This window comes from Camelina sativa, chromosome 4 (genome assembly GCF_000633955.1).
Source record: "Camelina sativa cultivar DH55 chromosome 4, Cs, whole genome shotgun sequence".
In the NCBI taxonomy this organism is placed as follows: domain Eukaryota; kingdom Viridiplantae; phylum Streptophyta; class Magnoliopsida; order Brassicales; family Brassicaceae; genus Camelina; species Camelina sativa.
In genome coordinates this window covers 3,028,734-3,043,580 of record NC_025688.1, presented here as the reverse complement: position 1 = coordinate 3,043,580, position 14,847 = coordinate 3,028,734, and the positions used below count along the sequence as shown (strand labels likewise).

Here is a 14,847-nt window from a genome sequence, read left to right as displayed (position 1 = left end):
CTGATGTTATATTAGAGCATGAAGTTTTGTTTGTTACGATTACAATTAGCGAAAGGGATCTAAATCTGATAACTTACATCCCCACATCACTTTCGACTTCCTTAGAACCACTCTACCTACTTAGAGGGGGTATGTACTGGCTTTGGCACTACTACTTGGTCGGATCAATCTCACTCTCGAAATTGGAAAGAATCAACGCTTTACAGAAAAAGGTATAGTTAAACTACAACCAAAAAAACTCAAGATCAACAGGGAGAGAATTCCTTTCTTCCATAAAGACGTGATGCAGCCAAACCGGGTGATCCGTAGCAACATACGAGTTCAGCCTGCCATCCGTTGTAACACTTTTTGCGATTAGAAGAGTTCTTCTGTTTGAAATTAAGTTTTTCAGAAGAATTTTCCAGTCTTTGATAGGAACCAAAGCTGCTTTTACCTCTCCTGCTTGATATCTAAAGGAAGGCCACACAGCAGCCGATCTTCATCTTAATTTAGTTCCGTCACCTAACTATATATCTTAAAAGCAAAATTTTGACAGGAAGACATGAACCAGATAATTGGGGGCTTATGCACTTCGTACCAACACGAATCTCAAAAATGATCACAAAATGTTGTTTTCTTTGCCTTAAAAATGAATCCTTAATTAATTTAAATTAAATCTCTAATGGTCGTTTAGTTTGACTACAGTGCAATCATAGACATGAGCAAATGAGTATGTATGTGCATGTCTACCACTCAGATGAGTTTCTTTTTCTCGAAGAAAGTTTTCAAGTGCCATAATTGTAGACCAGCCACCGATAAACAAACCCCAAACGACAAGACACTTAACCACGCCATCTTCGAGTTTGTGGATCTATTTAGCTCTTGCATTTCTTCTTCCCTGGTACCATACCACCAAACCAAAACACAGTAACAAGTATATGAAGCTCATCATCTCTCTCTCTTAAGACCCAACAAAAAAAACAAAGGCCAAAAATGTGTGTCCTTTCATTTGCCTAGTTTACCTTTCCCGAAGATAATACATCTCCTCATGGATGGAATTAACAGTGTCCATTAATTTCTTAACCTCATAATCCATCATCTACAGAAACAACATCAAATTAAAGATTGAACAACAACCAGGTCAACAAAGCAACCTTAAAAAACTACAAGCATTCTACAAGATCTTCTTTCATTACTAGACAGTTAGTTGTAGCTTTTGGATCATAAGCATGAAAAATGGCATAAATGCGCTCAAATTTCAATTTCAATAAGCCAGACCCACACTAAAAGAACCTTTAAAAACCAAAAGTATAAAGGCCACTTACTAAAACTTGGCTCTTCTTAGCCACATTGGTCCACTCCTTAGAGTGAACACCAGACTTCCAATCAAAATCAATGGTCAACGTCGTCTCCGGCTTGTGATCAACGGCTGTGATACACGTAATGTAATCCCCAGTCTCAGACGCTGTAAACGAAAACTGACCAGCCTCTACATGATCGGCTTCGTGCAATATCGTCCCTTTTGGCGGCAGCACCTACAATATAGAATAAAAAAAAATCGATGCTAAAAAATAATTAAGGTTGAGATTGATGTGAAATTTATATATACCTTGACGATGATCTTGTGAGAAGAAGGAAGAGGATGATCTTTGTTAGGGTTTACGATGGCGTATTTGCCAATGGACATGGCGTTTTCGTGAATTTCCTCTCCAGTACATTTGGTTCTCCCAGAATTTAACTCGAAATACATTGATAGTGCCCTGGGAGATAACAACGCAATGATCAAAAACAAAATCGAGCTTCGACGAAGATCCATGGCGGCACCACAGAGAGAGAGAAGAGAGAAAGAAAGAAAAAATATGTGCAGTATATGCAAGTTTTTGCCGTTTTCGGTAAGTGCAGATAGGGTCAAAGGTTCTTTGCATACGTGTGACTACTTTATTGGTTAAGACACGTGAAACAAGTCATGGAGACAAGACAATGTTCTCATTCTCGTATGGTCGTACATTAGGTTTCTTTCTTTTTGGACATGTCTCTTGAGCATTTAATGGGCTTTTTATATGGACTAACACTAATAGTATTGGGCTTCGTTTTATAGTGTTAAACTTTGACTTCTCCCCAAATTTTGAATAAACAGACAATTAAAATGAGATAAATGAAAATGATGATTAGCTTGGTGACTAAACTAGTTTGGTTCACACTCGATTAGTTATAATAATTAATAATTTATACTATTAACTGGAGAGCACATTTAAAGATTAAAAAAAATCAAAACATATTTCATTGAGTAACCATTCTAACCAAGAGAAGGTAATATTCTCTGTATTTTTCATATTATTTACTTTGTTACTCCTGCTGCATGATCAACAGTTGCCTATCCTCTATCTCTCTCTTACAAGCCAAAGAAGGAGAGAGAGTTCTTTCTGAGTTGTAGAAAGATTCGCCAGCGATTGACAGAGAGAGATTCGGCGTGGACTGTGACTGGATCGGAGGGAACGACGGCTAGACGACTAGGAGAGACTGGGAATCGATTCAGCAAACAAGGATTTCGATTTCTCTTTTTTTCTCTCTCTAATCACAGAACGTAAATTAAATTTTTTTTTGTTTTTCGGGGTCATCTTCTCTGGCGAGAGAGAAAGAGCAATGGACTCTCCGTTATCAAAAACCGATGCGTCGAAAGAGAAATTTGTGGGTTCACCACGGCCATATACAACGACGGCTGATTCAAATGCGATGAGAGGTTGTGGACTCGCTAATCTTACATGGGTTGGTGTTGATAAAGTGGAGCTTCGTCAAAAGCTAATGATGCGTGAGTATTTCCGTCTAACTATGCGTGACTGTATCAAACTAAAGGATTCAACCAGATTTATGTGTTCAGGCCTGTCCCTATTAATGGTTGTTTTCATTAACCCCAAATCTGGTGGTCATCATGGTCTTGTGCTTAAAGAGAAGCTTCAACTGTTGATGAGCGACATTCAGGTTCTGCTCTCACTACTCCAGATCATGTGTTATTCTTGTATCAACTTAATAGCTAATGTGTTAGATCTAGTGCTTTGTTTTCAATTTGGAAGGATGAGTTAAGTTCAAAGATTGAGTATTTTTGGAAATTATTGAGTTGATTGTTGTGGAAGTGATTTGGAGTTGTTGATATTGGAACTTCGTGATGATTCTTTATGGCTGTTGTGATGATTCTTTACAGGTGTTTTACCTTACGGAAGTGAAGCCTCATGAGTTTGTAAGATACGGGTTGGCGTGTTTGGAGATAGTGGCAGCGAAAGGAGATGAATGTGCTAAATAATGCAAAGCAAGGTTGAAGATTATGGTGAGTACACACAACAATATATTTTTAATCTCATGATCTTTACGTTTTTTTAGCAATTAGAAATGTTGACAATGGAATTGGTTCGTTAGAAATGTTGACAAGGCCCTGTTTCAAATAAGGTTGTATGATTTTCGAGTAATGAGACAGAGGTCCATCGACGAGGCTTTCGATTGTGGCTGCGTCAAGCAGGCTGTCGATCCCACATTTGGTTTACCATTCTATTCTATTTTCTAAATTTACGGTTTAACATTCTATTCCATTTTCTGGTCTTGCAAACAATTATTCTATATCATGTTCCTTGGAATGCTATTACCCAATTTGGGTTATGAAGGTAGTATCCTGTAGGGTTTAGTGAACCTTCTTTTTATGTGTTAAATTCAAAATTGTTCTAATATATGTGTAATTCTTCAAACTTCCGAGTCATGCCATTTACATCTATAAAATTATTAATGTTTGTATCTATATACATAACTTTTAAATTTTAAAAATAAAAGTGCAAATTTATTTTTATTCGTATTGTCCTCTGCAATGCAATTTCAGACTTAAATATGGGTTTTATACTATATCGCAGATATTTCTGTTTCATACACACATAGCATCTTAATTACTAATAATACCTACAAAACTAAACTAGACCGACACGTCATCTGTACCCATTGCCACCACAACAGCGCGTGTATACCGTCCGGGCGTAGTTTGGTAAATTCATATTGCCCTTTGGTCAGTTACTTAATTTCCCCAATTAATCTGCTATATTCTTCATTTTAATAGTGATTTTGGCTATCTACCTAATTCACCCTAGATCCAATTGCCTGCATAACAAAAAAAAAAAAAAAAAAAAAACCAAAAATCAAAATTCCGATTAACCAAAAACCAAAAGTTCAAATCTTAAAAATACAGTATATAATCCCGAAATTATTTCCATATAACCTCCCAAATCTCAATAATAACTATATCTAACAACATACTGAATATAACAAAAAATTAATCTTCTTAAAATAAAGCTAACTATCTTCACTAATATCTACCTAATTAAAACCGCAATAAATATTTCTAAATTTAAGCCAATAAATTAATTAGGTTGTTCAATATGAAAAAATATAATACGTTATTTAAAGAAATCTAACTAATCCCCTATATAATAAAACGGAAGTACACAATATTTTTTTGTAGACTATATAATAGATGTATTTATGATTTTTTGGTTATAAACTTGTGACATAGGTGTAGGTCTACATAGGTGTATCATAATATACAGGTTAATCTGATTTTTGGTAAGTAAGGATAGTATGAATTTAGTTAATTATAGTAATATAAAAATCAATTATAGGTAACATTTAAAAGATAAGGAAATCTCTCTACCTAATTAAAAAATATATATATATTTAATTCTTCTTTCACATTTATTTTATTTTATTTTTAAATTATTTTAATTTTTATCTAATATATTTAGTTAACAAAATTTATGATTTTTTCTGCATATGATGTAATTTAATTTTTTTTAAACAGACATATATTGCTCAACTGATGAATAAAAAATATATACAAAATGCCCTACATCACCTAAGAAAACTAGGCAAAGATTCAAAGTCATGTTACTAAAAAGAGACCAAAATGATTCTGAATACAAATGAGCATAACTTTTAGGCATTGAAATTAAAAAATTTATGCATTTTATTATGGTTCTTTATTTTAAAGAATTTTAACTTTTTATAACTTTAAAAATTCAAATGTATAACTTTTTAAAAATTTTAAAGATTATCAATATTTCAATTATTAAAACATTTATCTTTTTATAAAATGTTTAAACTATGAATAATATTTGAACTTTATAAGAAGTTCAAATATTAGAAGTATTTCAATTTCTAAAATAATAAAATTATTCAAACATTTTAAATTTTAATAATATATACGAATTAAAATATCAGGGTTATATGGCAGGACATGTTTGAGTTGATATTAATAGAAAATTAAAATGTCATTAATTCGGTGCTACACGGGTAAAATATCATCTCATTATTTTGTGAACTTTTTAAAAACTTTAAAGATTATTAATATTTCAATTACTAAAACATTTAATTTTTATACTGTTTAAGATATTAATAATATTTAAACTTTAAAAGAAGTTCAAATATTATAAGTAGTTCAATTTCTAAAAAAAAGAAACTTTATTAAAACATTTTAAATTTTAAAAATATTTTTAGATTTTTATGAAGTTTGTTCTGCTGTGTACAACGAATTAAAATATCACACGATGGATTATATGGCTAGACATGTTTGAGTAGATATTAATAGAAACTTAAAATATCATTAATTCGGTGCTACATGGATAAAATATCATCTCATTATTTTGTTACCAATATGAATATTAGATTAATAGACGTATCTAATTAAATCGATTAATTAATATTGTAACAAAATAATTAATATGCGGTATAGTGTAGGTTAAGTCATATAATTAATAATCAAAATACTATATATAATTTTAAAAACTAAACAAATAAAAAAAAAATAACAAACATAAATTAATATTTTTATCAAATAACTTAAATTGCAGTGTACCGCAGGTCAAAATCTAAATCTACTAGAATAGATCTTACAAAATAGATGTTATTTTCACAAGTTAATATTCAACATATGATTTCATGGCATAGTGTTTGAGCAAAAAAAAAAAATTAAACAAATAAAACAATCTTATATATAACACTTTAAATAAATATTAGAAAATAAATAAAATAAATGTTAACCCGTGCTCTAGCATGGTCCAATTCTAGTTCATGGATTAAACCTGTAACTAATCTTATTATGATCGTCCAAAATTTTAGCATATTCCACAAATTTTGGGTTTAAACTTTATCCTGAAAAAATATTCTTTAAGATTTCATCATATATTCAAACCTAAAATAACAACCGACTCAGTTGTGCTAATAATTAAAAAAAAAACCTAGAGAGAGTCGTCGCGAGAGAGAGAGAAAGCCGCCGCCAGTTTTTCGATCTGCCTCTTCGGTTGCCCTTCCGGCGCCGGAGAGGGCTTCGCCCTTCTTAGTTTTTCTTCCTCTTTGTAGTTCCATTTCCGTCTTTCCGCTCCTTGTTTTATTCTCGCCGTCGTTTGGGTGATTCCGGTGATTCCTCGGCGCGTGAAGCGAAGATCCATCGGGTGGAGGTTGTTGGTGAAGGCCCTGGTGTAGACGGTGGAGGACAGGATCGATTCTGGGCCAGATCTGGTGGTTTTGGGGTGGCGACTTCGTTTGCCGTTTTGTCACTGGCGGTTTGTGAGCATCGGAAAGCAGTGAGGGCTGAAGCTTTTCTTCGACGAGCTTCAGTGGTCGGGTCTGGGTTAGTCTATGCTCCATTACAGCCACGGCGGTGTCCGGCAGCAAGGAGTGGTGTTGTTTTTGTTTTTCAGTCCGACCAAGGTGATGTATGCCTCTTTGAACTTGCACTGTGAGGTGATGGTAATGCTAATTTGTGCTCCAATTTCTAATCTTTAGATGATTAGCATTCTGGTTTGTATAGTTAGTTCGGAGAACCATCTATTTCGTCGGTTATTAAAGCTTCATGACTCTTGGTCGGGTCAGTCGGATGTATTGTCCGTTTTAGGTTTAGAACCGGAACAGTGAAAGCTGGAGAAACCAAACTTTTCTGATAATGCGCCTTTTGGCTGTTGAAGTTATTGAGACAAGCTCTTCATGTCGATCACGAAGTTCTCATAGCTGGGATTTGATCTGATTTCAGTATTAGTTTAGGCCTTCTCTGTGTTAGTATTTGTTTTCGTGTCATTGAGTCAATTTAGGTGGTTTAAGAGATGATTTCACTCCTAGTCGTGGTGTGTTATCTATCTCATTGTGGTTAAAAAATGCAATGGTTCTCGATTAGGTAGCGTTGGATCCGCCTAGTATTCCAGAGTTGTACTTGATCAACCATTGCATTTGTTTTGTGATCCAAGTCTATTGGAGCGAATGTAATGTACCTATGATTTGGTTGTATCATTTTGGTTAATGGAAAGTTGATGTTGAGCCAAAAAATAAAAATAAATAAATAAATAACAACTGACTCTCTTAGCCTATCAATACATCAAGGGAAGTTTAGTCTAATAGTACATATAAGTTGTGTTATTACTCGTTTGGTGGAAGATAGGGTATGGTTTTTAATGGCGTAATTGCCCTTCGCCGGACGTAGGTGTAGAAAAGAAATAACTAAGGATGCCATTTTCATTAAATGCCACGTAAGGAAGAATATGTTAGTTTTGGAGGGAAAATTTCCCGCGTCTGCAAAACTCTATCGAGATAGTGACGGTAGACTTATAGTAGAGTAGTAGAGTTATGTGACAGAGAAAAGGAGAAATGGTAATCTTACGTAGTAGATTTTATCGTAGTGGTGGTAGACTAATTAGGTGATAGATTAACATGGGAGATTTACAAATTCGGGGACACTTACGTGATAGATATAAAGGTTATTATGGCAGACATGTGGATGGCGTAGATTTGAGCAATAGATTTAGCGTACCGTAATTGTAGACTTGTAGTGTATAGTAGATATGAACGATAGATTTACCATCAGTGTAATAGAGTTACCATAGTTATAATAGACTTACCAACATTTTAATAGGTTGACCTGATAATGGTAGACTTAGGCGATAGATTGTGTGTAGGTTATGGTAGAGTTATTAGCTGATGATAGATTTAAGGGAGGTGTAGTGGTGGTAGAGTTATTGTAGTTGTGGTAGAGTTAGTAAATTTATGAGTGTTTTATACATTGTGGTGGTAGATTTATGTATGACTAGAATAGTAAAAGATTGGTAGGTTAAAGGTTGATAGCATGGTAGATATTTTACAAAAAAAATGATAGACTTTCATTGTTTTTAGGTTTTATTAATAAAAGCTTAACTATCTTTGTTAGGGCGGATCCGGGGTGAAAAGACAAACCCGTCCTTGGAGTTAAATCGCAGGGAGGATTGAAAGAAGTTTCAACCCGATATGTTTCTACCAGTATGTAGTTGATCGAAAAAAGGGTTTTAGTGACTGAAAGCGAAGAGCGAGTTTAGATAATGGTAGAGATCGCTCTAGTATGTGGGGAGTGGAAATTGTGGAAGAAACGGTGGTTTTTTTTTGGTTGATGCGAAAAGAGGAAGTAGGGTTCTATGTGCGAAACGACATATGGCATACGATGATTTTCTTGGAATGGTGTATGAGGATTTTGGTTTGGAAAGAAAGAGTGTTGAATTGCAACTATCAGACAAACTTTCAAGGAAGAAGGCGCCAGAGTCGTTGCCGGAAGACACTCCACCAGTCTTTGTTTGTAATGGGCGATAGTTGGAAGGATTTATACGACAGTGCAAAGCAGAAGCTGTGCGACGGATGTGTGTTCAGATCGAAGGAAAAGGGGAAATAGAAGGAATACGTCAAATAGAAGTCAAGGGAGTGGGAATTGAAGATCTCAAGGAAGCAAATGAAGACAAATTCAGTGGAGTATTACAAGCTGAAGGCGGCAGGGAAAAAACGAGTTAGTGGTTGTGAGAGAGACGAAGTCGATGTTGCAGACTCAAAAGAGCATAAGCAATTGAATATACAAACAGAGGAGTACTACGCATTGAAGGCGGCTGGTAAAAGGAAAGCTACAGATTATAGGAGAGAGGAAGGAGAGTTAATTGGGTCTGAAAATGGTGATGAGGAAGACGAGCAATACAGGTTTGATTGTTGCGATGACAGTGATGGAGCAAGTTCAGGTGATGAAGAATGTGGTTTAGCATATAAGTTGCTAGCAGAGGGAGTTGGAGAGGGAAAAGATGATGGGGAGGACATGGAAGAAGAGGCAATTCAGGGAAGTAGTGAAGATAGGAATGGTAAAGTGGGGAAGCAAACACATGTGAAGATATAGGAACGGGTTCTTTTGATTTAGCGGTTGGGCAAAAATTCTATTCAAAAAAAGCATTGGAGCGTACATTGAAGATCTTAACAGTGATTCAAAAGTTTGATTTCATCGTTAAGGAATCAAGACCTAATTTGTATGTTGTGAATTGTTGGGTTCCCGGTTGTTAATGGAGGATGCGAGCTTCAACCATTGGTATGTGTCCCCCATTCCATGTACGAATTTATCACAATAGGCATACATGTTCGGTAACTGAACGTTCTGCAAGTGAAAGAAAAGCAACTCCAAAAGTACTGGGAGAACTTTACAAGGATTTCGTGGGGGGGTGTTGCAGCTAGTGTAGTGCCAGTTCATGTGGCAGAGGCGTTAAATCTTCGTTATGGACTTAAGGTAATTTATTTTGGAGAGGTCGTGACTTAGGGAGGCAAAACATAAATGTTCCTGACATCGATGTCTTGAATCTATATAGGTTGACTATTGGAAAGGGCATCGAAAACTTAAGCGCGCCAGGGAATTAGTCAGGGGGAGCTATGAAAATGGATATGCAGAATTACCAGGTTATTTATATAGGATTAGGAGATCTAATCCGGGGACTATGACTAGGTTAAAAGTGGATGAAAATGATAGGTTCAAATCTGTTTTCATTTCCTTTGGTGCAAGCATAGATGGGTTTAAGTTTATGCGTAAGGTCATAGTTGTTGATGGAACTTTTCTGAATGGGAAATATTTGGGAACGTTGTTATTAGCGACAAGCCAAGATGGGAATTATAACATTTTTCCATTAGCCTTTGCCATTGTGATACTGAGAACGATGAGTCATGGGAGTGGTTTTTTACACAACTTAGTTGTGTTATTCCTGATGATGATGGAATTGTCATTATATCGGACATACATAAATCAATCGGGAAAGCAGTAGACAGAATATATCCGCTAGCAAACCGAGGGATTTGCACCTACCATCTGCACAAAAATATAATGCTTAGATTCAGAGGTAGTGAAACGTTTAGGTTGGTGAAGCAGGCTGTAACTGCGTATAGGCTAGCCGATTTCAATGTGTTAGTACGACAGATAGAAGAAATGAATCTAGAACTGTATGCCTATTTGCAGCGTGCTGATGTGAGTAAGTGGTCACGAGTTCACTTCCCTGGTGATAGATATAACATTACAACGACTAACATTGCAGAATCCCTGAATAAAGTCTTAAGACCAGCAAGACAGTTTCCCATTGTTCAACTGTTAGACGAGGTTCTGTTTTTTAAATCATAAGCTATAATGCAACAATAACTCCAGTCTGTTATACTAATGCAAATGTTTCTCTTAATGGTTCAAGGAACGGGTAAGACAGGCAAGTTTTTTACAAGTTCAAGAAATAGATTCTCATCACTACGAAGTTAGAAGTGGGTCTTCCGTAAATGTTGTCAATCTATCGCAGAGGAGGTGTTCTTGTAGAGTCTTCGACGTCGACAAAATACCTTGCATACACGCGATCGCAGCAGCGGAGAAAGCAAATGTTTCAAGGATTTCCAAGTGTCATCCTTACTTCCGCGTTGATTACCTACGGAGTGGTTATGCGAAGTCTATAATGCCGAAAGACACATCTTGCCAGCTGCCTTTAAGTGTGACAGAGAAATCAGTTATACCACCATATGTTCGGACTCAGTCAGAGAGGCCGAAGTTATGTAGAATTAAAGGGCCGTTTGAGGTTGCAATGGAACGAAAACGTCCAAGAAAGCCACATGCTTGTTCAAATTGTGGACATATAGGTCACAATCGAATGACATGTATTTCGTAATGTAATAAAGTAGTCTGTATGTAAACAAACCATCTCGACTTGTACTCAAATATGTAAATCGTGTCACAAAGTATTTATCTCTTTCAGTAATAGATATTTATCTGATACTGAACATTGGTGCTATGTAGTGTTGTGTATGCATTATTGCAAAGTAGGTGGTGGTTTGATTTTGACCATTTATATTAATTACTTTGGAAATTTGTGTGTGAGTGTTAACAATAAAACCAAATGCCACAACATCAGTCTCATCCAATTAAAGAGGTCGAGATTTGCTCCACTCACAATTTACTCAACTCACAGTTCACAATTTACTCAACTCACCTACATAATTTAAAGACCTTCACCTAAACGAGTAAAAACCCTCACCAACTACACTTAAAGTGTAGTAGATTTTTTACTAAATGGAGGTTTAAGTATAAAAGGAGGACAAGTGCGAAGTAAAAAATGTCCACAAGTCGTTTTGCATTACAACCACCTAAAAGCCATGATGCACATTCCAACGTCTCTTGTCACTGATATCATCAGGCGTGTAGGGAAAGACGATTTCAGGAATCTTGAACCATTCATTGCGGCAGGCCCTGCATACGCGGAGCTAGTCTTCTCGGAAGAAGTCTTGCGTGATGCTGATTTAGATGAATTTATCTTCAATGGGCAACTAGCGAATACCGAGTCAACGTATCCACCTTTCTTATTAAGGTGTCTTGCTGAAAACAACCCTACGGCGAAGTACATTGAATCTCTCCATCGTTTGACCCAAGTTGGTCCATCACAAGAAGATTTGGATATGCTAGGTGAGTCAGCGTTACATTCCATTGACGGGCACTACGCTTACTCCATGTTACTCATCTGCTGCGGAGCTCTAGAAGATGGCCTACAGTTAACGACCGCGTTTTTAGACAAGGTTGAAAACATGGAAGTAGCTGCCATGATCGCCAACCAAGTGGAGCGCCAAATCAGGGACATGGGCATAACAGGATATCGTTTGTTCAGAGGCTATTACCATTTCAAGGAAGCCCCTGAGTGCTGGTTCCTCCATACCACTGCCATCGACGTGTACGAGCATTGCTTCGCGTATACTTATGCAACACGGATCCATGAAATGTGTTAAAGGTTAGTGGTTTCTACAAACAAATTTGTGGTTGGTCTTTAATGTACCTTCACAACTCCTACTTATATCTTCCTATGTTTTCATGGCTTTTGTATTGTAGCAGATCTTATGTTTTCGGCTGTTTCCTTAATTTGTGGTTGCCTTTTATGTTTTTTTCGACCACATATGTTATCATATCCGCTGTCGTTTGTAACATAATGTTGTATACAATTGTACCTTTGTTTGTATCTTTATTTCGGATGTTGTATGAAAGGTTTGTTATATAACCGAAAGACACCTCTAATAAGTAACGAACTAGTGTTTACGATACCCATACAAACAGCCAATAGTTATAACACGTCCGAGGACAACATACTAGCGACTACCATATACAGAACATTGACAACGACATCATCAAAATAACCGCTTGCAGCCGAAAATCAGCATACCAAAAACGACAATGCCGAGTATGACCTTTTTAGTGCTGGCTTTGGCTTCAGACACCGCATGTTCAATCTTCGCATAAACCTCCTTTTCCACCTTACTTCCTATATTATCAAAGACGAGTTTCTCGAAGGCCTCCCTCTCAGATCTGACCTCTTTTAGCTGGTCCTCCAGTTGACAATTCTTTTGAACCAATGAATCGATCTCGTTAAGCATTGCTTCATCAACCCACTTAAAAGTGTGATCATCGTTCTGCAGCTGGTTAAGATACCAAATTGTCATAGAGTTAATTTTGTATGCCTCATGTTTAGCAATAACTTACCCGATTTGAAGCAGCGTATCCACAGCAGAAGTATCGCCGATATGGATTGGAATCAGATTTGGAAATGACAGTCACAATTCCTTCCCCACACCAACATATCTTCGGCACTCTGACGACGCGACCTCTTATCCATCCTCTTCTTCTCAACAACCACCGTTTCATCGTTTTCATACCATTGCTTTTCATCAACACAACCCTCAATTATATCATGCAGCAGGTTGTCAAGCAACTTGTTTCCACCTACTCCATCGGTCCATCCCCATACACCGCATTCTCCCCTGCCAAATTGGATATATTTCCTCTTTCCGTCTTATAGATAAATGATGAACTTGCACCTGCAAAGCCAGTGAAAACGACTTTTAAATCAGGAAAATTATTAACTACCACAAACTTTTTTAATACATTCACGTTCCTACACACACCTTCTTATGTAATTGTTTCTCTCTCGCTAGAAACTCAGCTACTGAAATCCTTGGACGGCCACCACTCCAGCTAAGCAGGGGGACTTCCCCTTCATCATCACCAACTTCTCTTTTTTTACCATGTTTTTTCCCCAGGTTAACCAAACTATCCAAAGCCCATATCATTAACACATGCACACATCCATGGATTGCATAACCATTGTTCTCAAAAGAAACCACTTTTATAGACTGAATTAGCTCCCTAAACCCTATCCGCCCCCACAGAAATCGTTCAAATGCTTTTCCATCCACAACTCTTTTTGCATATTCCAAAGGAATCCTACTAGACCTCGAGATTCCCAAAATACCAACATGCAACACAAATAACAATCCAATCATCTTTCTCTTCTCTGGAACCCAAGTCCTGCAAACCTTCAGCGCTTCATCCAACTCATACCAGTTTGGCGCTCCATCGACCTTTAGCTCTTCCCAAAATGCTCTGTGATCAACCAATACGTTATCCCCCTCATCTATTGTTTCACAATTCAGGCCTGTAATGTCTTCATATTCATATAGGGAAAACCTAATTAGACTCCTTCTATCAATGCCCACATCTCATATCGCCGGTCTATAGCCAATTGTCGTGTTAATATGTGATGCACAAGCTTCGCCCACCAAACATAATCACTATCTGCTAGCTTCAAGATGACTCCTACTTGAGAATTATCACGAATGTCATTGTACACCTTCTCCCCAATGCACTCCTTCATAAAAACAAAACTGCTCAATATGCAGTTATGATGCATGCTCCTTCTCTGAAAGGGAGATTTTCCTTCCTTATATAGTCTTGGTGGGTACCTCTTCTCCTCATTACTTGATCCCATTCCTGGAAAAGTCAAACTGTCATTCACCTATGGCCACACATATAAAACACAGTTTTGTATATACTCCTAATCCTTTTGTGACAAAAACTCTACCATCAACTACATTATATACTCATCAAGTCTACCAAACAATCCTATCCCCGCCATATTCAAATATTATATTAAATTTCTTCTACCCACCTTTCTTATATGGGACTCTTCTTATATTTCTACTTGACTCAAAAAATCAAACGCCCGGATTACTTCTTCCGTATCACAACTCATTATAACAGGTTACGGCCACATAACGGTTTCATCATTTACTTTGGGGTTACTTTTTTACATACTTACCATTCAACCCAACAATATCTTCTTCACACAACTAATAAACAATCTCAACCCGACAGATCAAAGACACTATTAACGTACCTTATCGAAATCACTGTTTCTTCTCCCCAACACAGATTCGCAACCGTAAAATTATATCCGCCCAGATCTGAATCCCTCGCCTCTAATTTCCCTCCAACTATACGCCTTCCTAGCCAGCTTAATTCTACCTGTTGGCGCTGTTGATTAGCAATTATCGCCTCCTCCCTGTTCTCGTCGCCGTCTCCGCCCCTCGATTACAGTCCTACAAATAACAAAGATCGTTACTTCACAAACTCTCCATTTCCAGAAACCACATTCACAACTACTTACCCAACCAGTAGACAACCGCCTCCAAAACTTGCTCAACTGCCGTCAATCACTTTCCCCCCATAAAATCGAC

General features: G+C 36.8%; 5 protein-coding genes across 9 annotated transcripts; 2 read left to right on the top strand and 3 right to left on the bottom strand.

Moving 5' to 3' along the window:
- LOC104779653 (transmembrane emp24 domain-containing protein p24delta8-like) lies at window positions 636–1,819 on the bottom strand. Its single transcript, XM_010504039.2, has 4 exons — window positions 1,589–1,819; window positions 1,305–1,514; window positions 1,002–1,078; window positions 636–877 (listed from the first exon to the last, which is right to left on the bottom strand). Exons 1-4 carry the CDS (start codon window positions 1,793–1,795, stop codon window positions 733–735), a joined length of 639 nt encoding a protein of 212 aa, XP_010502341.1. The 5' UTR covers window positions 1,796–1,819; the 3' UTR covers window positions 636–732.
- On the top strand, window positions 2,294–3,763 carry LOC104779651 (diacylglycerol kinase 3). 5 transcript variants are annotated; one of them, XM_010504038.2, is made up of 3 exons: window positions 2,294–2,788; window positions 2,858–2,958; window positions 3,179–3,763. In XM_010504038.2, the coding sequence occupies exons 1-3, from the start codon at window positions 2,623–2,625 to the stop codon at window positions 3,275–3,277; spliced, it is 366 nt and encodes a 121-aa protein (XP_010502340.1). In that variant the 5' UTR covers window positions 2,294–2,622; the 3' UTR covers window positions 3,278–3,763. The 5 variants fall into 5 exon arrangements, with proteins under 5 accessions (XP_010502340.1, XP_010502339.1, XP_010502338.1 ...); XM_010504037.2 differs by having other exon boundaries at window positions 2,295–2,958; window positions 3,179–3,301; window positions 3,362–3,373; XM_010504036.2 differs by having other exon boundaries at window positions 2,296–2,958; window positions 3,179–3,301; window positions 3,421–3,763.
- On the top strand, window positions 8,750–10,961 carry LOC104783488. The gene is made up of 5 exons (XM_010508637.1): window positions 8,750–9,143; window positions 9,504–9,559; window positions 9,639–9,904; window positions 10,015–10,414; window positions 10,500–10,961. The coding sequence occupies exons 1-5, from the start codon at window positions 8,750–8,752 to the stop codon at window positions 10,959–10,961; spliced, it is 1,578 nt and encodes a 525-aa protein (XP_010506939.1).
- LOC104779650 lies at window positions 12,355–13,810 on the bottom strand. Its single transcript, XM_010504033.2, has 2 exons — window positions 13,237–13,810; window positions 12,355–13,149 (listed from the first exon to the last, which is right to left on the bottom strand). Exons 1-2 carry the CDS (start codon window positions 13,612–13,614, stop codon window positions 13,036–13,038), a joined length of 492 nt encoding a protein of 163 aa, XP_010502335.1. The 5' UTR covers window positions 13,615–13,810; the 3' UTR covers window positions 12,355–13,035.
- LOC104783487 (uncharacterized protein At4g04775-like) lies at window positions 12,463–12,976 on the bottom strand. Its single transcript, XM_010508636.1, has 2 exons — window positions 12,815–12,976; window positions 12,463–12,750 (listed from the first exon to the last, which is right to left on the bottom strand). The coding sequence occupies exons 1-2, from the start codon at window positions 12,974–12,976 to the stop codon at window positions 12,463–12,465; spliced, it is 450 nt and encodes a 149-aa protein (XP_010506938.1).

Coding starts and splice junctions, on each gene's coding strand:
- LOC104779653 (XM_010504039.2), bottom strand. CDS start 1,795: ATGGATCTTCGTCGAAGCTCGATTTTGTTTTTGATCATTGCGTTGTTA. Junction 1,515..1,588: donor CTCACAAGATCATCGTCAAG/GTATATATAAAT, acceptor TCTATATTGTAG/GTGCTGCCGCCAAAAGGGAC. Junction 1,079..1,304: donor CTAAGAAGAGCCAAGTTTTA/GTAAGTGGCCTT, acceptor TTGTTTCTGTAG/ATGATGGATTATGAGGTTAA.
- LOC104779651 (XM_010504036.2), top strand. CDS start 2,623: ATGGACTCTCCGTTATCAAAAACCGATGCGTCGAAAGAGAAATTTGTG. Junction 2,959..3,178: donor TGTTGATGAGCGACATTCAG/GTTCTGCTCTCA, acceptor GATTCTTTACAG/GTGTTTTACCTTACGGAAGT.
- LOC104783488 (XM_010508637.1), top strand. CDS start 8,750: ATGAAGACAAATTCAGTGGAGTATTACAAGCTGAAGGCGGCAGGGAAA. Junction 9,560..9,638: donor ATCTTCGTTATGGACTTAAG/GTAATTTATTTT, acceptor GAATCTATATAG/GTTGACTATTGGAAAGGGCA. Junction 10,415..10,499: donor TTGTTCAACTGTTAGACGAG/GTTCTGTTTTTT, acceptor TAATGGTTCAAG/GAACGGGTAAGACAGGCAAG.
- LOC104783487 (XM_010508636.1), bottom strand. CDS start 12,976: ATGAAACGGTGGTTGTTGAGAAGAAGAGGATGGATAAGAGGTCGCGTC. Junction 12,751..12,814: donor GATACGCTGCTTCAAATCGG/GTAAGTTATTGC, acceptor TATCTTAACCAG/CTGCAGAACGATGATCACAC.
- LOC104779650 (XM_010504033.2), bottom strand. CDS start 13,614: ATGATTGGATTGTTATTTGTGTTGCATGTTGGTATTTTGGGAATCTCG. Junction 13,150..13,236: donor AGAAACAATTACATAAGAAG/GTGTGTGTAGGA, acceptor CTGGCTTTGCAG/GTGCAAGTTCATCATTTATC.